Genomic DNA, 16,186 nt, shown 5'->3' on the forward strand with positions numbered 1-16,186 from the left:
CCGACACAGCACGCTGATCCGATGGCAGGAGCCAGGAGCCAGGTGCTTTTCCTGGTCTCCCATGGGGTGCAGGGCCCAAGCACCTGGGCCATCCTCCACTGCACTCCCTGGCCACAGCAGAGAGCTGGCCTGGAAGAGGGGCAACCGGGACAGAATCCGGCGCCCCAACCGGGACTAGAACCCGGTGTGCCGGCGCCGCTAGGCGGAGGATTAGCCTAGTGAGCCGCGGCGCCGGCCTTGCCCACTTTTAAGTTGTATTTTTTGATTATTGAGTTCTAACTTCTTTGTAGATTCTGCATTCAGGTGTCTTACCAGATGGATGAATTGCAGACACTTCCTCCTGCCCCGCAGTCTGCCTGTTGACTTTCATCACTTGCAGCATAGTGGTTTTGAATTTTGGTGTCATCTAGTTTATCTGTTTTTACTGTGCTTTCCATGTCCAATCTAAAACAGCTTTGCCTAATTCAAGGTCGTAATAATTTGTACCTATATTTTCTTGCAAGAGTTTACTAGTGATAACCTCAAAACTGGTTGGAGGAGTTGCCATAGAACCCTGAAAACTGGGTCCAGTCGCCCCACGTGGAGAAAGCCAGCACTACTGCCAGGGTCAGGAAGCAAGGAGGTGTTTACTGCAGAGCACAGGGCCAGGAGCTGGGCGGCTGTCACTGAGCCCCAGGCTCTCTGAGGGGTTAAGGGGAAAGTTCTTACAGATGGCGGCTGAGAGATGCATGGTCAGCTCGTGTGCTAGTTTCTGGCTGGTCCATTGATTGGTTTAGGGGATTTTGGTGGTGGAAAAGTGGGCTTCAGTCCATCTGGTGACTGCATATAGGTGGTAGTTACTTTGTGCCATGGACTTATAATTCCTGGAGAAAAATGGAACAAGACGACACTGAGATGTCATCTGCTAAAGCAGTGTGACTGGTGGTAGGAGCCTTGTCGGGCCAGCTGCACCACTCTGTCCAGAGAGCTAATTTTAGTAAGTGGCCGATTTGCTTTCAGAAAAGCAGAGTAAGGGGAGCCAGCATCGTGACCACCACCTGTGATGCCGGCATCCTATATGAGTGCTCATTGCAGTCCCGGCTGCTCCACTTCCGATCCAGCTCCCTGCTGATGGTCTTGGGAAAGCCCAGGAGATGGCCCAAGATGGTTCTGCACCCTTGTGGGAAACGCAGAAGCAGCTCTGACTTCATTCTGGCCCAGCCCTGGCCATTGCAGCCATTTGGGTAGCGAACCATGAAAGAACTCTCTCTCTCTCTCTCTGTGTGTGTCTCTCTCTCTGTGTCTCTCTCTCTCTGTCTATGTCTCTATCTCTAACTCTTCCTGTCAGATGAATAAGATGTGTCTTTAAAACACAACACAGCAGGGCGAGGACACTTGACGGTAACAGGGTGAGGCTGGGAGAGCAGGACCTGGTGGTCGTGGTATCTGCAGTCAAGGCCCTGTGCGGCCTGCTCTCTGCGGCCTTAGTTCTTAGATCTGGGTGTGTGATCTCATGTGTGGTGAGAGCCAGGGACCCAGCTGCATTGTTTCCCTTGTGAGTGTCTAATGCTGCCAGCACTGTTTCTTCTTTCCCCCTGTGGAACTGTGTTCATACCTTAACCAAACTTTGACCTTGTGTCTGGAGTTCTCAGGCCTGCCAGGTGTCCCCATGGTCCATGTTCTCTAAGTCTGTCAAGCGCTGTCTGTCACCTTCTCAGCTTGTTGTTGTTTAAATAAAAGAAGAGGGTCTGGCCACTGAAACTGGAAAACTGGCAGAAGATGGTTTAGGGTGTTGATAACAGCTGCCATTGCTTTAGCACTTTGTTTTCTGTGCTGTGTGTTTTTATACATTGTAAGGGAAAATACCAGAGGATTCTTCTCTGAAAATATTTACGAAATTACCTGGTAAATGCTAATAAAGTTTGTGTCGTGGGTCCTCTGGTCCTTCGGGGTTTCAGGATGCCCCCGTCCTGTGGTGCTTCTTTGCACATGATTTCCTGGGTTTGATGCTTTTGCCCACACGTTCCCTTCTGATTTGACTATCACTTTTCTCTTTTATTTGTTTGAGTTATTTTATGTATTTGAAAAACAGAGTTACAGAGAGAAGTAGAGCCAGAAAGAGAGAGAGAGAGAGAGAGAGAGGAAGAGAGGTCTTCCTTTCTGCTGGTTCACTCCCCAAATGACCGCCAATGGCCAGAGCTGAGCTGATCCGAAGCCAGGAGCCAGGAGCTTCCTCCAGGTCTCCCATACGGGTGCAGGTGCCCAAAGAGTTGGGCCATCTTCTACTGCTTTCCTAGGCCATTGTAGAGAGCTGGATTCGGAAATGGAGCAGCTGGAACTCAAACTGATGCCCAAATGGGATGTCGGCACTGCGGGCTGGGGCTTTAACCCGCTGTGCCAAGGTGCCGGCCCCCACTTTTCTTTAAAGATGTTGATCCTGCTGCCAGAATCATTGTTTTCCTTGACTTCTTACAGTGCATTTATTACTATACTGTGCTGATGTCAGCGATTACCCTCTAAGTTTTATTCTAAAGATGCTTATCTGTTTTTGGAATATGAAAGAGGTAAGATACAAAACACTAAATAAAACGCTTAAATAATTATATTAGTGTTTTATTTCTTGTATTAAATCATAAGCTCTTTGAGAAAAGGATCTCTTTTTCTTCTGTATTGGTAATTCTCAGTATTCTAACCTCTATCAAAGCAAATGCATGCATTTAAACATTTTTAAGATTGGTAAGAATGATGACATAGTTACTGTTTGAGAGTAAAGTTTTATTTTGTGAGAAATATTTTATTTTTAATGTTTATTTTTATCTACCTGAACGAGAGTGAGAAAAACACAGACAAATCTTCCATCTGTTGGTTATGAAGCAAGTAGCTCAGAACTTCATTGGGGTCTCCCCTGCGGGTGGCAGGGGCCCGAACATGTGAGTCATCAACAGCTTCCCGGGTGCATCAGCAGGAAGCTGGATCTCGGTGGAGGTGCCAGCTAACCTGTGCTGCGATGTCCACCACTGAAGTGTTATTTGAAAATTGCTTTTTATGGTATATGTATGAGGACAGGACACATGGGAAAAAGAAAATTTTTATTAGTAGGTTTCTGAATTTTTAAAGTTTATGTTGTCTTTCATTAATGCATTAAGGAGTATTTAAAAGAATAAAGATTGTTGCATTTATGTCACTCTGGCTCCTTTCAGATTGTTGTATCCAGGAGTTTTAACCAACCGAGATGTATCTCTTCTGACTATTAAGAAAAGTTAGTGTTGCGGCTGGCGCCGCGGCTCACTAAGCTAATCCTCCGCCTTGCGGCGCCGGCACACCAGGTTCTAGTCCCAATCGAGGCGCCAGATTCTTTCCTGGTTGCCCCTCTTCCAGGCCAGCTCTCTGCTGTGGCCCGGGAGTGCAGTGGAGGATGGCCCAAGTGCTTGGGCCCTGCACCCCATGGGAGACCAGGAGAAGTACCTGGCTCCTGCCATCGGATCAGCGCGGTGCGCCGGCCGCGGCGGCTATTGGAGGGTGAACCAACAGCAAAGGAAGACCTTTCTCTCTGTCTCTCTCTCACTGTCCACTCTGCCTGTCAAAAAAAACAACAAACAAACAAACAAAAACGTTAGTGTTAGGAAAACTGCTAAGCTGTAAGCAAGCCGCAGGCTTCTTTTTGAAAGCTGTTAGCTTAAATTGATTATTAAAGAAAGGGAAATTGGTCAGTAGAGACTTGATCTTTAATCTTAGTTTATTTGGATTTTGAGTAAAACTTTGGGGTATTTTTCCTCATACTGGTTTTTCTTTTTAATTTATCTTTAATTGGCAAACAATATATTTATAGGGTACATTGTGAAATTTTGATCTGTGTATACATGGAAAGTTCCGTCAAGCTGATTAATATAGCCATCACATTACCAACTTATAATTTGTGATGGGAACATTAAAAATTATTCTTTTTAAAAAAATTTATTTATTTGAAAAGCAGAGTGGCAGAGTGACAGAGAAAGGGAGAGACAGAAAAAGAGATCTTCTGGGGCCAGCACTGTGGCATAGCAGGTAAAGCTGCCTCCTGTAATGCCGGCATCCCACATGGGCGTTGGTTCTAGTCCCAGCCGCTCCTGTTCTGATCCAGCTCTCTGCTATGGCCTGAGAGAGCAGTACAAGATGGCCCAAGTCCTTGGGCCCCTGAACTCACGTGGGAGATCCGGAAGAAGCTCTTGGTTCCTGGCTTCGGATCAGCACAGCTCTGGCTGTTGGCAGCCAGCTGGGGTGTGAACTAGCGGATGGATAGAAGACCTGTCTCTCTCTCTCTGTCTCTCCCTCTCTTTCTGCGTAACTCTGACTTTCAAGTAAATAAAATAAATCTTAAAAAAAAAAAGAGAGAGAGAGATCTTCCATCTGTTGGTTCATCCCAGGGGACTGCAATGGCTGGGCCTGCCTGGGCTGGACTGAAGCCAAGAGCCCAGAACTCCATCTGGGTTTCCCATTAGGGTGGCAGGGTCCCAGGTACTTGGACCTTCCTCTGCTGCTTTTTCAGGCACATAAGCAGGGGGCTGAATCAGAAGCAGAGCTGCTGGGACTTGAACTGGTATTTACGATGGGTGCCAGCGTTGTAGGCAGCAGCTTAACCTGCTGTGCCAGACTTCCAGTCCCTTAAATTTTGTTAATAGAAAAATTTTATTTAATAAATATAAATTTCAAAAGTACAACTTTTGGATTATAGTGGTCCCCCCGCCCCCCCGTAACCACCCTCCTACCCGCAACCCATCCCATCTCCTACTCCCTTTTCCATCCCATTCTTTATTGAGATTCGTTTTTAATTATCTTTATATACAAAAGATCAACTAAGTGACGATTTCAACAGTTTGCACCCACACAGACACACAAAGTATAAAGTAACTGTTTGAAGACTAGTTTTACCGTTAATTCTCATAGTACAACACATTAAGGACGGAGATCCTACATGGGGAGCAAGTGCACAGTTGTTGATCTGACAATTGACACTCTTGTTTACGGCGTCAGTAATCACCCGAGGCTCTTGTCATGAGTTGCCAAGGCTATGGAAGCCTCTTGAGTTCACAAACTCTGACCTTATTTAGACAAGGTCATAATCAAAGTGGAAGTTCTCTCCTCCCTTCAGAGAAAGGTCCCTCCTTTGATGGCTCCTTCTGTCCACTGGGATCTCACTCACAGAGATCTTTGATTTAGGTCATTTTTTTGCCACAGTGTCTTGGCTTTCCATGCCTGAAATACTCTCATCCAGCCCCTTACATTAAACGTATTCTTCCAGCTGTTCTGAAACACACAGCGCTACTGAGTGCCGCCTGTGGTCACCGTGCAGTAAGTGGGTTGCTTTACCTACTGCCTCATAGAGGAAGCAGCTCTGGTCTGTCGTGTTCGCTGATTTCCAGGATGAAGACCGCCATCACGACCCCCTGCTGTGCGGTCCCACAGTGGCAGAGTCCCACAGGATGGGGTTTAGAGCCGTGCTGGCCAGTGCCTCCTGCGTTCCACAGAGCCATTCCTGCGGTGCCACGGGCCAGAACTCGTTATTTTACACCTCTCTCTACTCTCACTTGCACAAGTACCTAAAAGCACCAGGTGCTGAGCCCTTGGCTGTTTTCTGACACCAATTGAGTGAGTTCTTGGATTTCTTCCTGTTCGGTTTAAATCTTCTGAGGTCTGCCTGATACTTTACGTTCATTTGGCCACTTGCCAGCTTCGTTTTCCTTGTCTTCCTCACCATGGTGGGCTTGTGGCTGAACAGCAGAGACCTGTGCTGGGTCTGAGCCGGAGCTTACTGAGCAGCACAAGTGGAGGCGTGCGGTCTGCTGTCTTCATGGAACAGAAGTCGTGCTTCAGCTGCGCCATCGTACTCCTTGTCTTTACTGCCTTTCGTGTAGGGAAACTGGTATCGGACGGTCTACGTGAACGTGGGTCCTGACGGCCAGCCTACAGACGTGTGCACCCAGCGCACCTGTGTTGGCCTCTCTATTCCAACCACTCTGCTGAGCATTTCCAATACAAAGCTTAGAATTCAGGTGCTTAACAAGGAAATGTGGAACATATTGTTGTAAGTGTGTAATGGTAGTGGAAACAGTCCTGAGGCAGTAGAAGGCCCCGGTGTTTCCTGACTGGGTCAGAAATGTTTTGACAGTGAGGCTACTCGAGCTGTGTGTTCGAAGGTGGTTGCTGAGGAAGGGAGGACGGAGGGTGTTTCGGGGGGAGTAGCGACTGAGGGGGTGAGAGGGGTGGGCGTGAGTATTCTCCCAGGTCAGAGTGGCTGAGCAGTGTTTGTCAGGGAAAGGGAGGTCTGGATTGGGTTTTGGAGGCTGTCTTATGGCATGGTAGGGAGCGTGTATGTTAGGTCAGATGGAATCTGGAGGTATTTAAGAAGGCGGGTGACAAATACTCCGTGTTCTTAAGGAATTCTGCTGACATGTGCTGGACAGTGGGGAACAGGGAGTCAGGTGACAGTGGCAGTATTTTGCTGGTGGTTCTAGTATTTTAAGTAAGATTAAGAATGAAAATCTGAATTGAGACTGTGGTTTTTGAATCCAGCTTTGTTCTTCTTGACATAGAATTAATGGCGACTGAATCAGTGAGGGAAGTAAAAGAAAAGGAGTCATCAAGAGTTTTCTGTGATGGATGCTGCTGCCGTTAACTGAGATTAGAAATACAGTGACAATGAGTTTTAGGAAAAATGGAATGTTTTTAGTCTTTATTATGAGCATTTTTATATAATTGCGTAGAATACTGGTGGAGATGACTATTTAAAAGTGGAAATCTTGAGCCGCTCAGAAGAGTGTCCGTTTCTTTCAGGCAGGAGGTTAAAGCAGGAAACCACCAGGAAGATAATAACCAAGGACAGCATCTGAGAGGGGGAGGTGGGCGGGGACGTGGGGCACACGTAGGAAGGCAGAGGCAGCTGTCTTTGTGTCCCCCTTCCCTAGCAGTGTTGTTAGGAAATGCTGAGTGGGTTCTCCTAAGCTACAGGAAATACTGACTAACTGCTGTGTCCACTTCCCCTTATGAAGAAAACTGCTAATGGCCTTTGAAGTCTCTCTGTATCCTCCTTTCTGTTCTGCCCCTCCTTCGCTCAGGTAAAACCACCGTCCGAGGTTATTTTTAAAGTGGACTAGAGAGACCTGAGAAGCGCTAGCATCCTCAAAGCTGGTGACTTCCAGATGCTTGTGGTGGCGTGGGCTGAGCCAGAGCTGAGAGCAGCGAAGCTGTTCAGGTCCCCAACCTGGAGGGGCAGCATTGCAGTCGCGTGAGCCATCACCACTGCCTCCCAGGAGGTGCATTAGAAAGCTGGAGTCAGGGCCGGCGCCAGCTGCTCGGATGCTACACCCAGTGACACAGCTCCCCGTCTGAAGTCTTTAAATCATTCTCTTGTTCTTGTTTCACTACTTGATTTTTGGCGCTAAACAGTTTTATTGTTTTTTTGCATGTTTTTTGAGCTTTTTTAAATTTTTTTTTTTTTTTGACAGGCAGAGTTAGACAGTGAGAGAGAGAGAGAGACAGAGAGAAAGGTCTTCCTTCCGTTGCTTCACTCCCCAAATGGCCGCTTCGGCCGGCGCTGCGCTGATCCAAAGCCGGGAGCCAGGTGCTTCCTCCTGGTCTCCCATGCGGGTGCAGGGCCCAAGCACTTGGGCCATCCTCCACTGCCTTCCCAGGCCACAGTAGAGAGCTGGACTGGAAGAGGAGCAACCGGGACAGAGTCCGGCGCCCCAACCGGGACTAGAACCCAGTGTGCTGGCCCCACAGGCGGAGGATTAGCCTATTGGGCCGCGGTGCCGGCCAGTTTTTAAATATTAAAACAGTGTGACATTACTAGAATCAACTCACTTCAGTCATGATGTGTTAACTTTTTGAAAAATAAATTCTGGGAGTGGGAGTTTGGCACAGTGGTTAAACCTCTATGTGGGATTCCCACATCCTATATCCACGTGCCTGGGTTTGAGTCCTGACATTGCTGTCCTTTCTAGCTTACAGTTAATGCACACCCTGGAGACAGCAGGTGGTAACCAAGAAATTGGGTACCTGCATCCATATTGAATTCCTAGCTTCAGGGCCGGCGCCGCGGCTCAATAGGCTAATCCTCCGCCTAGCGGCGCCGGCACACCGGGTTCTAGTCCCGGTCGGGGCGCCGGATTCTGTCCCGGTTGCCCCTCTTCCAGGCCAGCCCTCTGCTGTGGCCAGGGAGTGCAGTGGAGGATGGCCCAGGTGCTTGGGCCCTGCACCCCATGGGAGACCAGGAAAAGCACCTGGCTCCTGGCTCCTGCCATCGGATCAGCGCGGTGCGCCGGCCGCAGCGCGCCGGCCGCGGCAGCCATTGGAGGGTGAACCAACGGCAAAGGAAGACCTTTCTCTCTGTCTCTCTCTCTCACTGTCCACTCTGCCTGTCAAAAAAAAAAAAAAATAAATAAATAAAAAAAAATAAAAAAAAAAATAAAAAGAATTCCTAGCTTCAGCCTGGCCCGGTTCTGGCTCTTGTGGGCATTGGGGAGGCCAACCAGTAATAAGTCATCCTTCGCTTTGTCTGTGTGTGTGTGTGTGTGTGTCTATCTTTCACCTGCTTTTCAAATAAATAAATTCTAAAAATTGTATCTCTTCATTGGTGACATTGGCCTATAATTTTAATTTCTGGTACTACCTTGTCTAGTTTGGTATGTTACACTTGCCCTTATGAAATGAATTTGGCATCCTTTTTAATTTCTTTCAAAGTGTTTTCTAGTTTTTCATTATAGAAATCCTATACATACTTGATTAAATTTTTACTGGGTATTATTTTTCCAGTTATTATTATTTTAAATTTTTTTCTGGTTATTATCCTTTTTGGATATGCACAATGCAGTTGTTCCTTTTCTCCACATCAGGTTTTTGAGAATTGTACACGTTTAAGGGTGTAATTAGCTTAGAAGGCTTCCCTGTGTGAGTGTATCACAACATCCGTTCTGTGACTGCGGGCTGTCTTGGGTGTTTGCAGCTTGCTGTCGCAGCAGTACTTCTGTGGACATTCTCCCGTGTCTCGCTGGTCTGAGGGTGCACAGCTTACTCTGTGTGTGTGTCATTGCCGGTACTCAGTAGTTGTTGACCTTCAGAAATCCTGGTTTCGTATGGTTTAGGAGCGAAAGTGCTGGTTAATAAAGTTTTTCCCCAAGTGATGGTGACCACTGGCCCGCACAGTGCTAGGGGGTGGGTGTGCTTGGTGCCACACCTTTGTCCACAGCTGATATTGCCACTGACCAGTCCGGTGTGGTGGAGCCGTCTCCTCGTTGTTCCTGCTGATGAGATTCAGCGACTCTTCCTTTGTTTACAGGCCATGATGTTTCCCCTCTGGTGAAGAGTTTGCTCAGCTTTCTGTTGCATTGTTTGTGAAGTTGACCTTTTTTGCTGGAATATGAATTGTTTGGTTGTTCTAGTAAATACTTATTGAACCAGTTCTTGGTTTAGGTTGTGCTTGTATAAAGATGGGTAAGATGGATGGCCTCGTACTTCAGTCTGTGTTTAATAATGCTTATGTTCAGTTGGATACGCTACACTTTGTGATCATTCTTCCATTCAAATATAGATTAGCTACATGAATTATTTCTAACTCTGCCTCTGTTTCAGTTTACTGTGTTGTGAAACAATGGGCTTTGACTAGTTAATATATAGTTTCCCTTTTTCTAGTAAATGTAATATATGTGTTTTTTTTCCTTGTTGGTTTTTGCAATTTAGAACTCAGTTATTTTTATCATAGTGGTAAACGTCAAAGCATATCCCCCTTTTTTCATTAACAGTGTTGGGTTTTAAGTTGGTTCTCTGAGGACCCCTCACTCACTTAGATGGATTTCCCAGAGATTAATCCCTGTTATTTTTAAAATTGTTAAAGTTCTGTTAAACCTGTACACTCAGTCCTAATGTATGTGACTTGTTCTCCCTCAGAGTGAAGACACACAGCAGCAGATCATCAGGGAGACCTTCCACTTGGTCTCTAAGAGGGATGAGAACGTCTGTAATTTCCTGGAAGGAGGATTGTAAGTAAAGCATTTCATAGACGCTTCTGATTTTTGGACTGGATAATTAAAGTGTGTACTGTTACAGCAGTTCAGTGCAAACGTTTTCTAGTTTTGATTAGTTGAATTAGGTGAGATAATTGCTACCCATGTTAGCTATTAATCTAACTTAAAGAATTTCTTTTGAAGCTGTGCAGTCTGTTTTTCTTTTTAAAAATCTTATAAGGGCATTTTATTTAAAATTAATATGTTCATATTGGAAACATTCAAATGTTCCAGGGAAGAGTAAAATATTCAATAAGGGTCTCCCTCTTCCAGCCTTTGTTCTTCGTCCTGGTTTTACATTTCCTTCCAGAAAACAGATTTTGCACCGACCAGCATTTGGAAGTGTAACCTTTTTACTTCTGAGATCACACTGTGTATGCTCACTTGTTGTTGTTTGGTTTACTTCATCTTAACACTTAGATTTGTAAAAATAATCATTTTATTTTTTGAAAGGCAGGGAGAGAGATCTCCCATCTTCTGATTCACTCCCCAAATGCCTGCAGCAGCCAGAGCTGGCCTAGGCCAAAGCCAGGAGCCAGGAATTCTGTCTAAGTCTCCCAGCATGAGTGACAGGAACCCAGGTACTTGAGCTCCTGATAGTTCCACTGCTGCCCTCCATGGTGTGCGCTAGCAGGCAGCTGGAACTCGGAGCAGAGCTGGAGCTGTCACCACACGCTCTGATGCAGGACACAGGTGTCCCAAGCATTGCTTTAACCGTGGTGCCAAGTGCCTGCCCCTGTGTAATGTTTTAACAAGTTCTGCCTGTGAGTACGTCTAAGGCAGCCCTTACTCTTTTTTAAGACTAAAGAGTATTCCTTAGGGTAAATGTCCATAAAAATTTGGATTGTATCTTTTATTATTACAAGTAAAACTGAGGTTTATTTATTTATTTTTGACAGGCAGAGTTAGACAGTGAAAGAGAGAGAGACAGAGAGAAAGGTCTTCCTTCCGTTGGTTCACCCCCCAAATGGCCGCTACGGCTGGCGTGCTGCGCCGATCCGATGGCAGGAGCCAGGTGCTTCTCCTGGTCTCCCATGGGGTGCAGGGCCCAAACACTTGGGCCATCCTCCACTGCCTTCCCGGTCCACAGCAGAGAGCTGGCCTGGAAGAGGAGCAACCGGGACAGAACCAGCGCCCCAACCGGGACTAGAACCCAGTGTGCCGGCTCTGCAGGTGGAGGATTAGCCTAGTGAGCCTTGGCGCTGGCCCTGAAGTTTATTCTTCTAACGTTTCTGTCTTTGCACTATGTACAGATGAGAATTCAGCTAAAAGATTTTTTCTATTAACATTTCCATTACTTATAATTAGCTTGCAAAATATATAAGTAAATACTTCTGAATTAATGGATTCCATGAAAGTAGTTTAATTCTAAATGTTTTCATAAATGTTGCCTCTTCTTTTATATAATTAATATACTTAATAAGATAGTTCCTTATTGATATTTAAAAATAAACTTCAGCTGAGATTTGTAAATAGTCACAGATTAGAGAAATTTGTATTTTTCTGTATTTTGTGTATGGTGCATGTTATGAAAACTAGGTCAGATAGCAGGGAATCCATTTTTACCTGACTTTAAGTTACTTTTTATCATGTGTAGTTCGTTGTGTTTCTTAAGTTCTATCCTACTGCACTTAAATGTATGGTTCACACTTAAAATAGGTATAAATTTTGTTACCAATGCAGGCTTCTGTTTTAATAGTCGAGACAAATGTACCTGCTTCTGACTTTGAATTTCACTTGTACCTAATTCTCTTAAGTGTCTGTTCGGGTTTAATAGTGTTTGCCTTTACTATCACTTCTTGTCATCCCAGCCTCTTAATTTCTTCCCTCCCAGGAAATGTGTCTCCTAGCACAGTATATTGCATGCAGTAGAAAAGCAAGATGGAGCTAGCTAGAGTACTGTTTAAACCAGAAATCAGGGCCTGGAGTTATGATTATTCTTTCCCAACTTTTTATTTTATTTTATTTTTTTTAGTTTTTTTTTTTTAGTTTTTTGAAAGGCAGAGTGACTGAGGGAGAGGAAGAAAGCAAGGAGAGAGAGTTCCTCTGTCTGCTGACCCAGTGCCCTGGGTACCCTCACCCGCCTGGCCAGGCCAAAGCTGGAAGCCAGGAACTCCCTCTTGGTACTTGGAGGGCAGGAACCCAAGAACGTGGGTCCTTATCTGTTGCCTCCCGGGTATGCACATTATCAGGAAACTGGATCAGTAGCAAGGCAGGATTCCATCGCAGGCAAACACCTGCCCTCCAACCTTTTGAAAAGTAGAAAATAGATATTGCATCTTAGTCAGTCTCAGTGTTATCACCATCAAGTTTGTGTCCCTGGTCCAGTCACTTTAATTCTTGAAATTCAGTTTTCTCCACTAAGATAAACTATTTGGACTGAAGTTTATGGTTTTATATGGTGACTTACATTCCGTACAAGAGTTTGGGGTAGTGTTATACTATAATTTCAAGATAAAAATTCTTAAATACTTTTTAAAATTTTATTTGAGAGACAAAAGATCCACTGGTTTTCTCCTCAAAGACTTACAGTGGCTGGGGCTAGGCTGGGCTGGGCTGAAGCTAGGATCCAGGAATTCACTCCAGGGACCCAATTACTTTATCCATGCTTGCAGCATCCTAGAGTCTGTGTTAGGGAAAAGGTACCCTTGCTGTGGTAGTATTTTTGCTGTCTTCTGTTAATGTTAATGGCTGTGTTGGAACAGCTTTCAGAGGCCAGGTTTCCTCCTTTTAGAGGAAAAACTCAAGGTCGTTGCTGAATTGCTGTTTGTGAAAGCGCTGTCTGTACTCTTTGTATCTCTTTAGAGAAACAGTTGCAATCATAGCCCATAAACATGATTTCAGAATCTTTGAAGTGCATGTGTATACTTTTAAGTTAAATACCTTTCCCAAAAAAGTATCTAACATAGTAGGAACTTTGGTTTCTTGTTAGGGGACACAGATGTAGTGCATACACAGAGAAGGTGGGAGCTCAGGGGTTAACTTGACTCAAATGAGAAATGATGTCTAATTCCATATGAATGTTTGATTAGCTTTGACAACATTTAACGTTACTTTCTAAATTGTTAGTGTGTAGGGGTCTTTTGAGAAGGCAAGCTCATAAACTTAAAAAGTGTGAAAGCTTAACTATATTTAAATTCCAGTCAATATAAATAAAAGTATTTGATGGAAGAACTGAGTAATAACTTAATTCTCTTGCATTTGTACTCAAAACAGCATATGTTTTTGTAGGCGACCTAGATGGTAAATCTGTCCCAAATTTAAGAACTTTCATTCTTTTTTTTTCCTAGTTCATAATCAGTCTTAAGCTGTGTAACTTACTGTGACCTGTGGAGTTAAATCTAGTAAGCACTTGCAGACGCCCTCTGTCCTAATCTCTGCTTCTTCTGACCTCACTGTCACTAATCTCTCCTTGTCTGCTGGCCTGCCTTTTCTTCTACTCCTTCTCGCTGCAGTGCCCTTTTGTTAGTTGCACCTGGCGCTGACATGCTCTTCTCTGAATCCCTGAGGCCCACGGCACTCTCCTCATCTCCCTCACCTCCCGGCTGAGGAGGCCAGCCCCTCTGGAGGCCTCGCCCTGCTTGGGTTCTCTGTGTGGCACCTTCCACTGACAATTTTCTTGTTAGTTGCTCTGTATCCATCGTCAGTGCTTGACACATAGAATTAATCACTGAATAGTTTAACGAATGAGTGAACTAAAATTAAGCTTTTTACTTTGTCTCTAAAGAAAATAGCTGTCTTAATTTGCTTAGTCTCAGAAGTAAGTTCTCTTGAATGCTTTGCCACTAAATGTTATGTTTGGTTAATAAAAGATTTTTAAACACATTGTCAGTTTGCTTGAGCTAATGAAAATGTTCTGTGTTTTGTTCCCTATAACATTTCACTTGTTTTGTTTTGTCATTTAGATTAATTGGAGGATCTGACAACAAACTGATTTATAGACATTATGCAACGTTATATTTTGTCTTCTGTGTGGATTCTTCAGAAAGTGAACTTGGCATTTTAGATCTAATTCAAGTAAGTTAACATTTGCCTCTTACTGTCTTAAATAACAGTTTGGCATTTATATTTTTAAAAACTTACATTTTCTAAATTTTCTAAAGTGATGTTTTGTTTGGTAAGAAAGTGTCCACAGTAGATACGGGGTGGATCAAAGAGGGACAGGGGATGTAGAACAAGTAGATGGGGGCCGGCGCTGTGGCTCACTTGGTTAATCCTCCTCCTGTGGCGACGGCACCCCATATGGGCGCCGGAGTCTAGTCCCGGTTGCCCCTCTTCCAGTCCAGCTCTCTGCTGTGGCCCGGGAGGGCAGTGGAGGATGGCCCAAGTGCTTGGGCCCTGCACTCGCATGGGAGACCTGGATGAAGCTCCTGGCTCCTGGCTTCGGATCGGCGCAGTGCCGGCCGTAGCAGCCATTTGGGGGGTGAACCAATGGGAGAGAGACCTTTTTCTCTCTGTCTCTCTCACTGTCTAACTCTGTCAAAAAAAAAAAAAGTAGACGAATTTAATCTGATTTAGACCAGTTATGACTAATTCCATCTGTTCCCTTCTCTTTCTTCGTGTTTCCTGAAAACCTTTCGTGACGTCCTGGAACTCCAGGGCTGTGATGAGCAGACTCCTCCTTGTCCTTAGCCTCTTCCATGCTGCTCCACTTTGATCCACGTTAAATCCTGCCTTCTCTGTTACACCACTTCCGGCACTCTCAAGAAGTAGCTCTTTGCCCTCTTGTTCTTTTTGGTTTTCACTGGTTTTTCCAGAACGGGTTGTCTCCTGAAACATCTCCACATTTTGTCTCATGTTGTCAGCTCTAACTCCTACCCATCTGCTTGTGGTTCTCTCTCTACCTTCGATCCTTTGGCGGTTTCGTCAGGAAATCTTATCCAGCTTGGAAGCCGAAAACTTGACCTTTATGATTAGCAACGTAAGCATTAGCCACAGTAAATAAAAAAATAGCACATGAGCCAAAGTACAAGCATTTGAAGAGGGGCACACACTGTGGGTTGAGTTATGAGTGAGGAACCCTGACCTTAGAGAATTGAACTCTTCTATAATTAGCACTGTTTCTTTTTTTTTTTTTTTAAGATTTTAATTTTTTTAAATTTGTAGTTTTTGGCAGATTCAGTGTAGTTTGCAGATGCAATTCTAGGATTATAATGCTATTCCCCTCCTCCCTCACCCCTCCCACTCTGTCTCTCCTACTCTCCTCCCTCTCCCTTTCTTTCTTCACTTTACTGGTTTTTGAGATAACATTTCAAATTTACATTACAGTACACTGTCTTTGCTTCCTGGGGGAAAGTAAGCCTATCCATAGTGTGCTTGCAAGGAGAGCCCAGAGCAGAGACCACCATGCCTCTGCTCACAGTCTGTGCAGGAATACCCCACCCGTGGAGAATTGTCGCCCACTGGACTTTGGCTCTTAGTTTACCGACATTCACTGCCCTGTTGGAATTCTTGGTGATTTCATCGTCGATGTATGTAATTCTCTCTATCCTGACGTTTTTAGGCCTGCATCTCCTCTCCTGTGAGTTTTGCTCTCTACCCCTTCTCACTGCTCATTTCCACACCGTGCTTTTAATCCAACTGAGTTGCCTCCCTATTCTTATCTTCACACCTTCCTTCCTTTGTGTACCACTTCTTTTTGTATTATTTGTGGGGAGCAACTCGGACTAGACTGTTACTGGAATTAAGACTTATTCTATGCATCTGCTCTCCCACAATATGGCGCTGAGAAGGGAGTAACAACTACACAGCTGCCTCTCGCCAACTTGAGTGATGACCTGCAGGAGCTGATCCTGCTCCTGATTGGAGGAGAGCAGCGTACTCGGCGTGTGGGTAGCAGAGTTGGGATTGGTGGAAGAGGACTATAAAGGAGGAGAGAGACAACATGCACCAGGGAACACCTGAGAAGCACCTGTGCAGCCCCCGAGAGAGCCGGCCGGCGGTGTGCCGCTCCCCTGCGGAAGTGGGGAAAGTGGCAGGGGGGCCTGCCCCTCCACGGAGGTGGAAGGGTCGGTAGCCAACCCGGGAAGAACCAGCAGCAAACCCGGGGAGGGCCGAGCAGACAAAAGAACAGCGCAGGGTCCTGTGTCTTTCCTCCGCGAAGAGGGGGAGTGACAATTATTCTCTCTATTACTATTATTACTTTCTATTACTATTATTATTATTATTAC

At 45.2% G+C, this 16,186-nt stretch overlaps 1 protein-coding gene across 3 annotated transcripts in view; it reads left to right on the top strand.

The window, feature by feature from the left end:
* Positions 1 to 16,186, top strand: part of AP3S1 (adaptor related protein complex 3 subunit sigma 1) — a 60,339-nt gene that overhangs the window by 12,750 nt on the left and 31,403 nt on the right. For all 3 annotated transcript variants that reach the window (XM_008254913.5, XM_089334814.1, XM_051844090.3), the window contains exons 2-3: positions 9,901 to 9,992; positions 13,922 to 14,033. In XM_008254913.5, the coding sequence (XP_008253135.1) occupies positions 9,901 to 9,992; positions 13,922 to 14,033 (204 nt within the window). The remainder of the gene's footprint in view (positions 1 to 9,900; positions 9,993 to 13,921; positions 14,034 to 16,186) is intronic.

This window comes from Oryctolagus cuniculus, chromosome 6 (genome assembly GCF_051225735.1).
Source record: "Oryctolagus cuniculus isolate XC-2025 breed Fujian yellow rabbit chromosome 6, ASM5122573v1, whole genome shotgun sequence".
NCBI classification, from domain to species: domain Eukaryota; kingdom Metazoa; phylum Chordata; class Mammalia; order Lagomorpha; family Leporidae; genus Oryctolagus; species Oryctolagus cuniculus.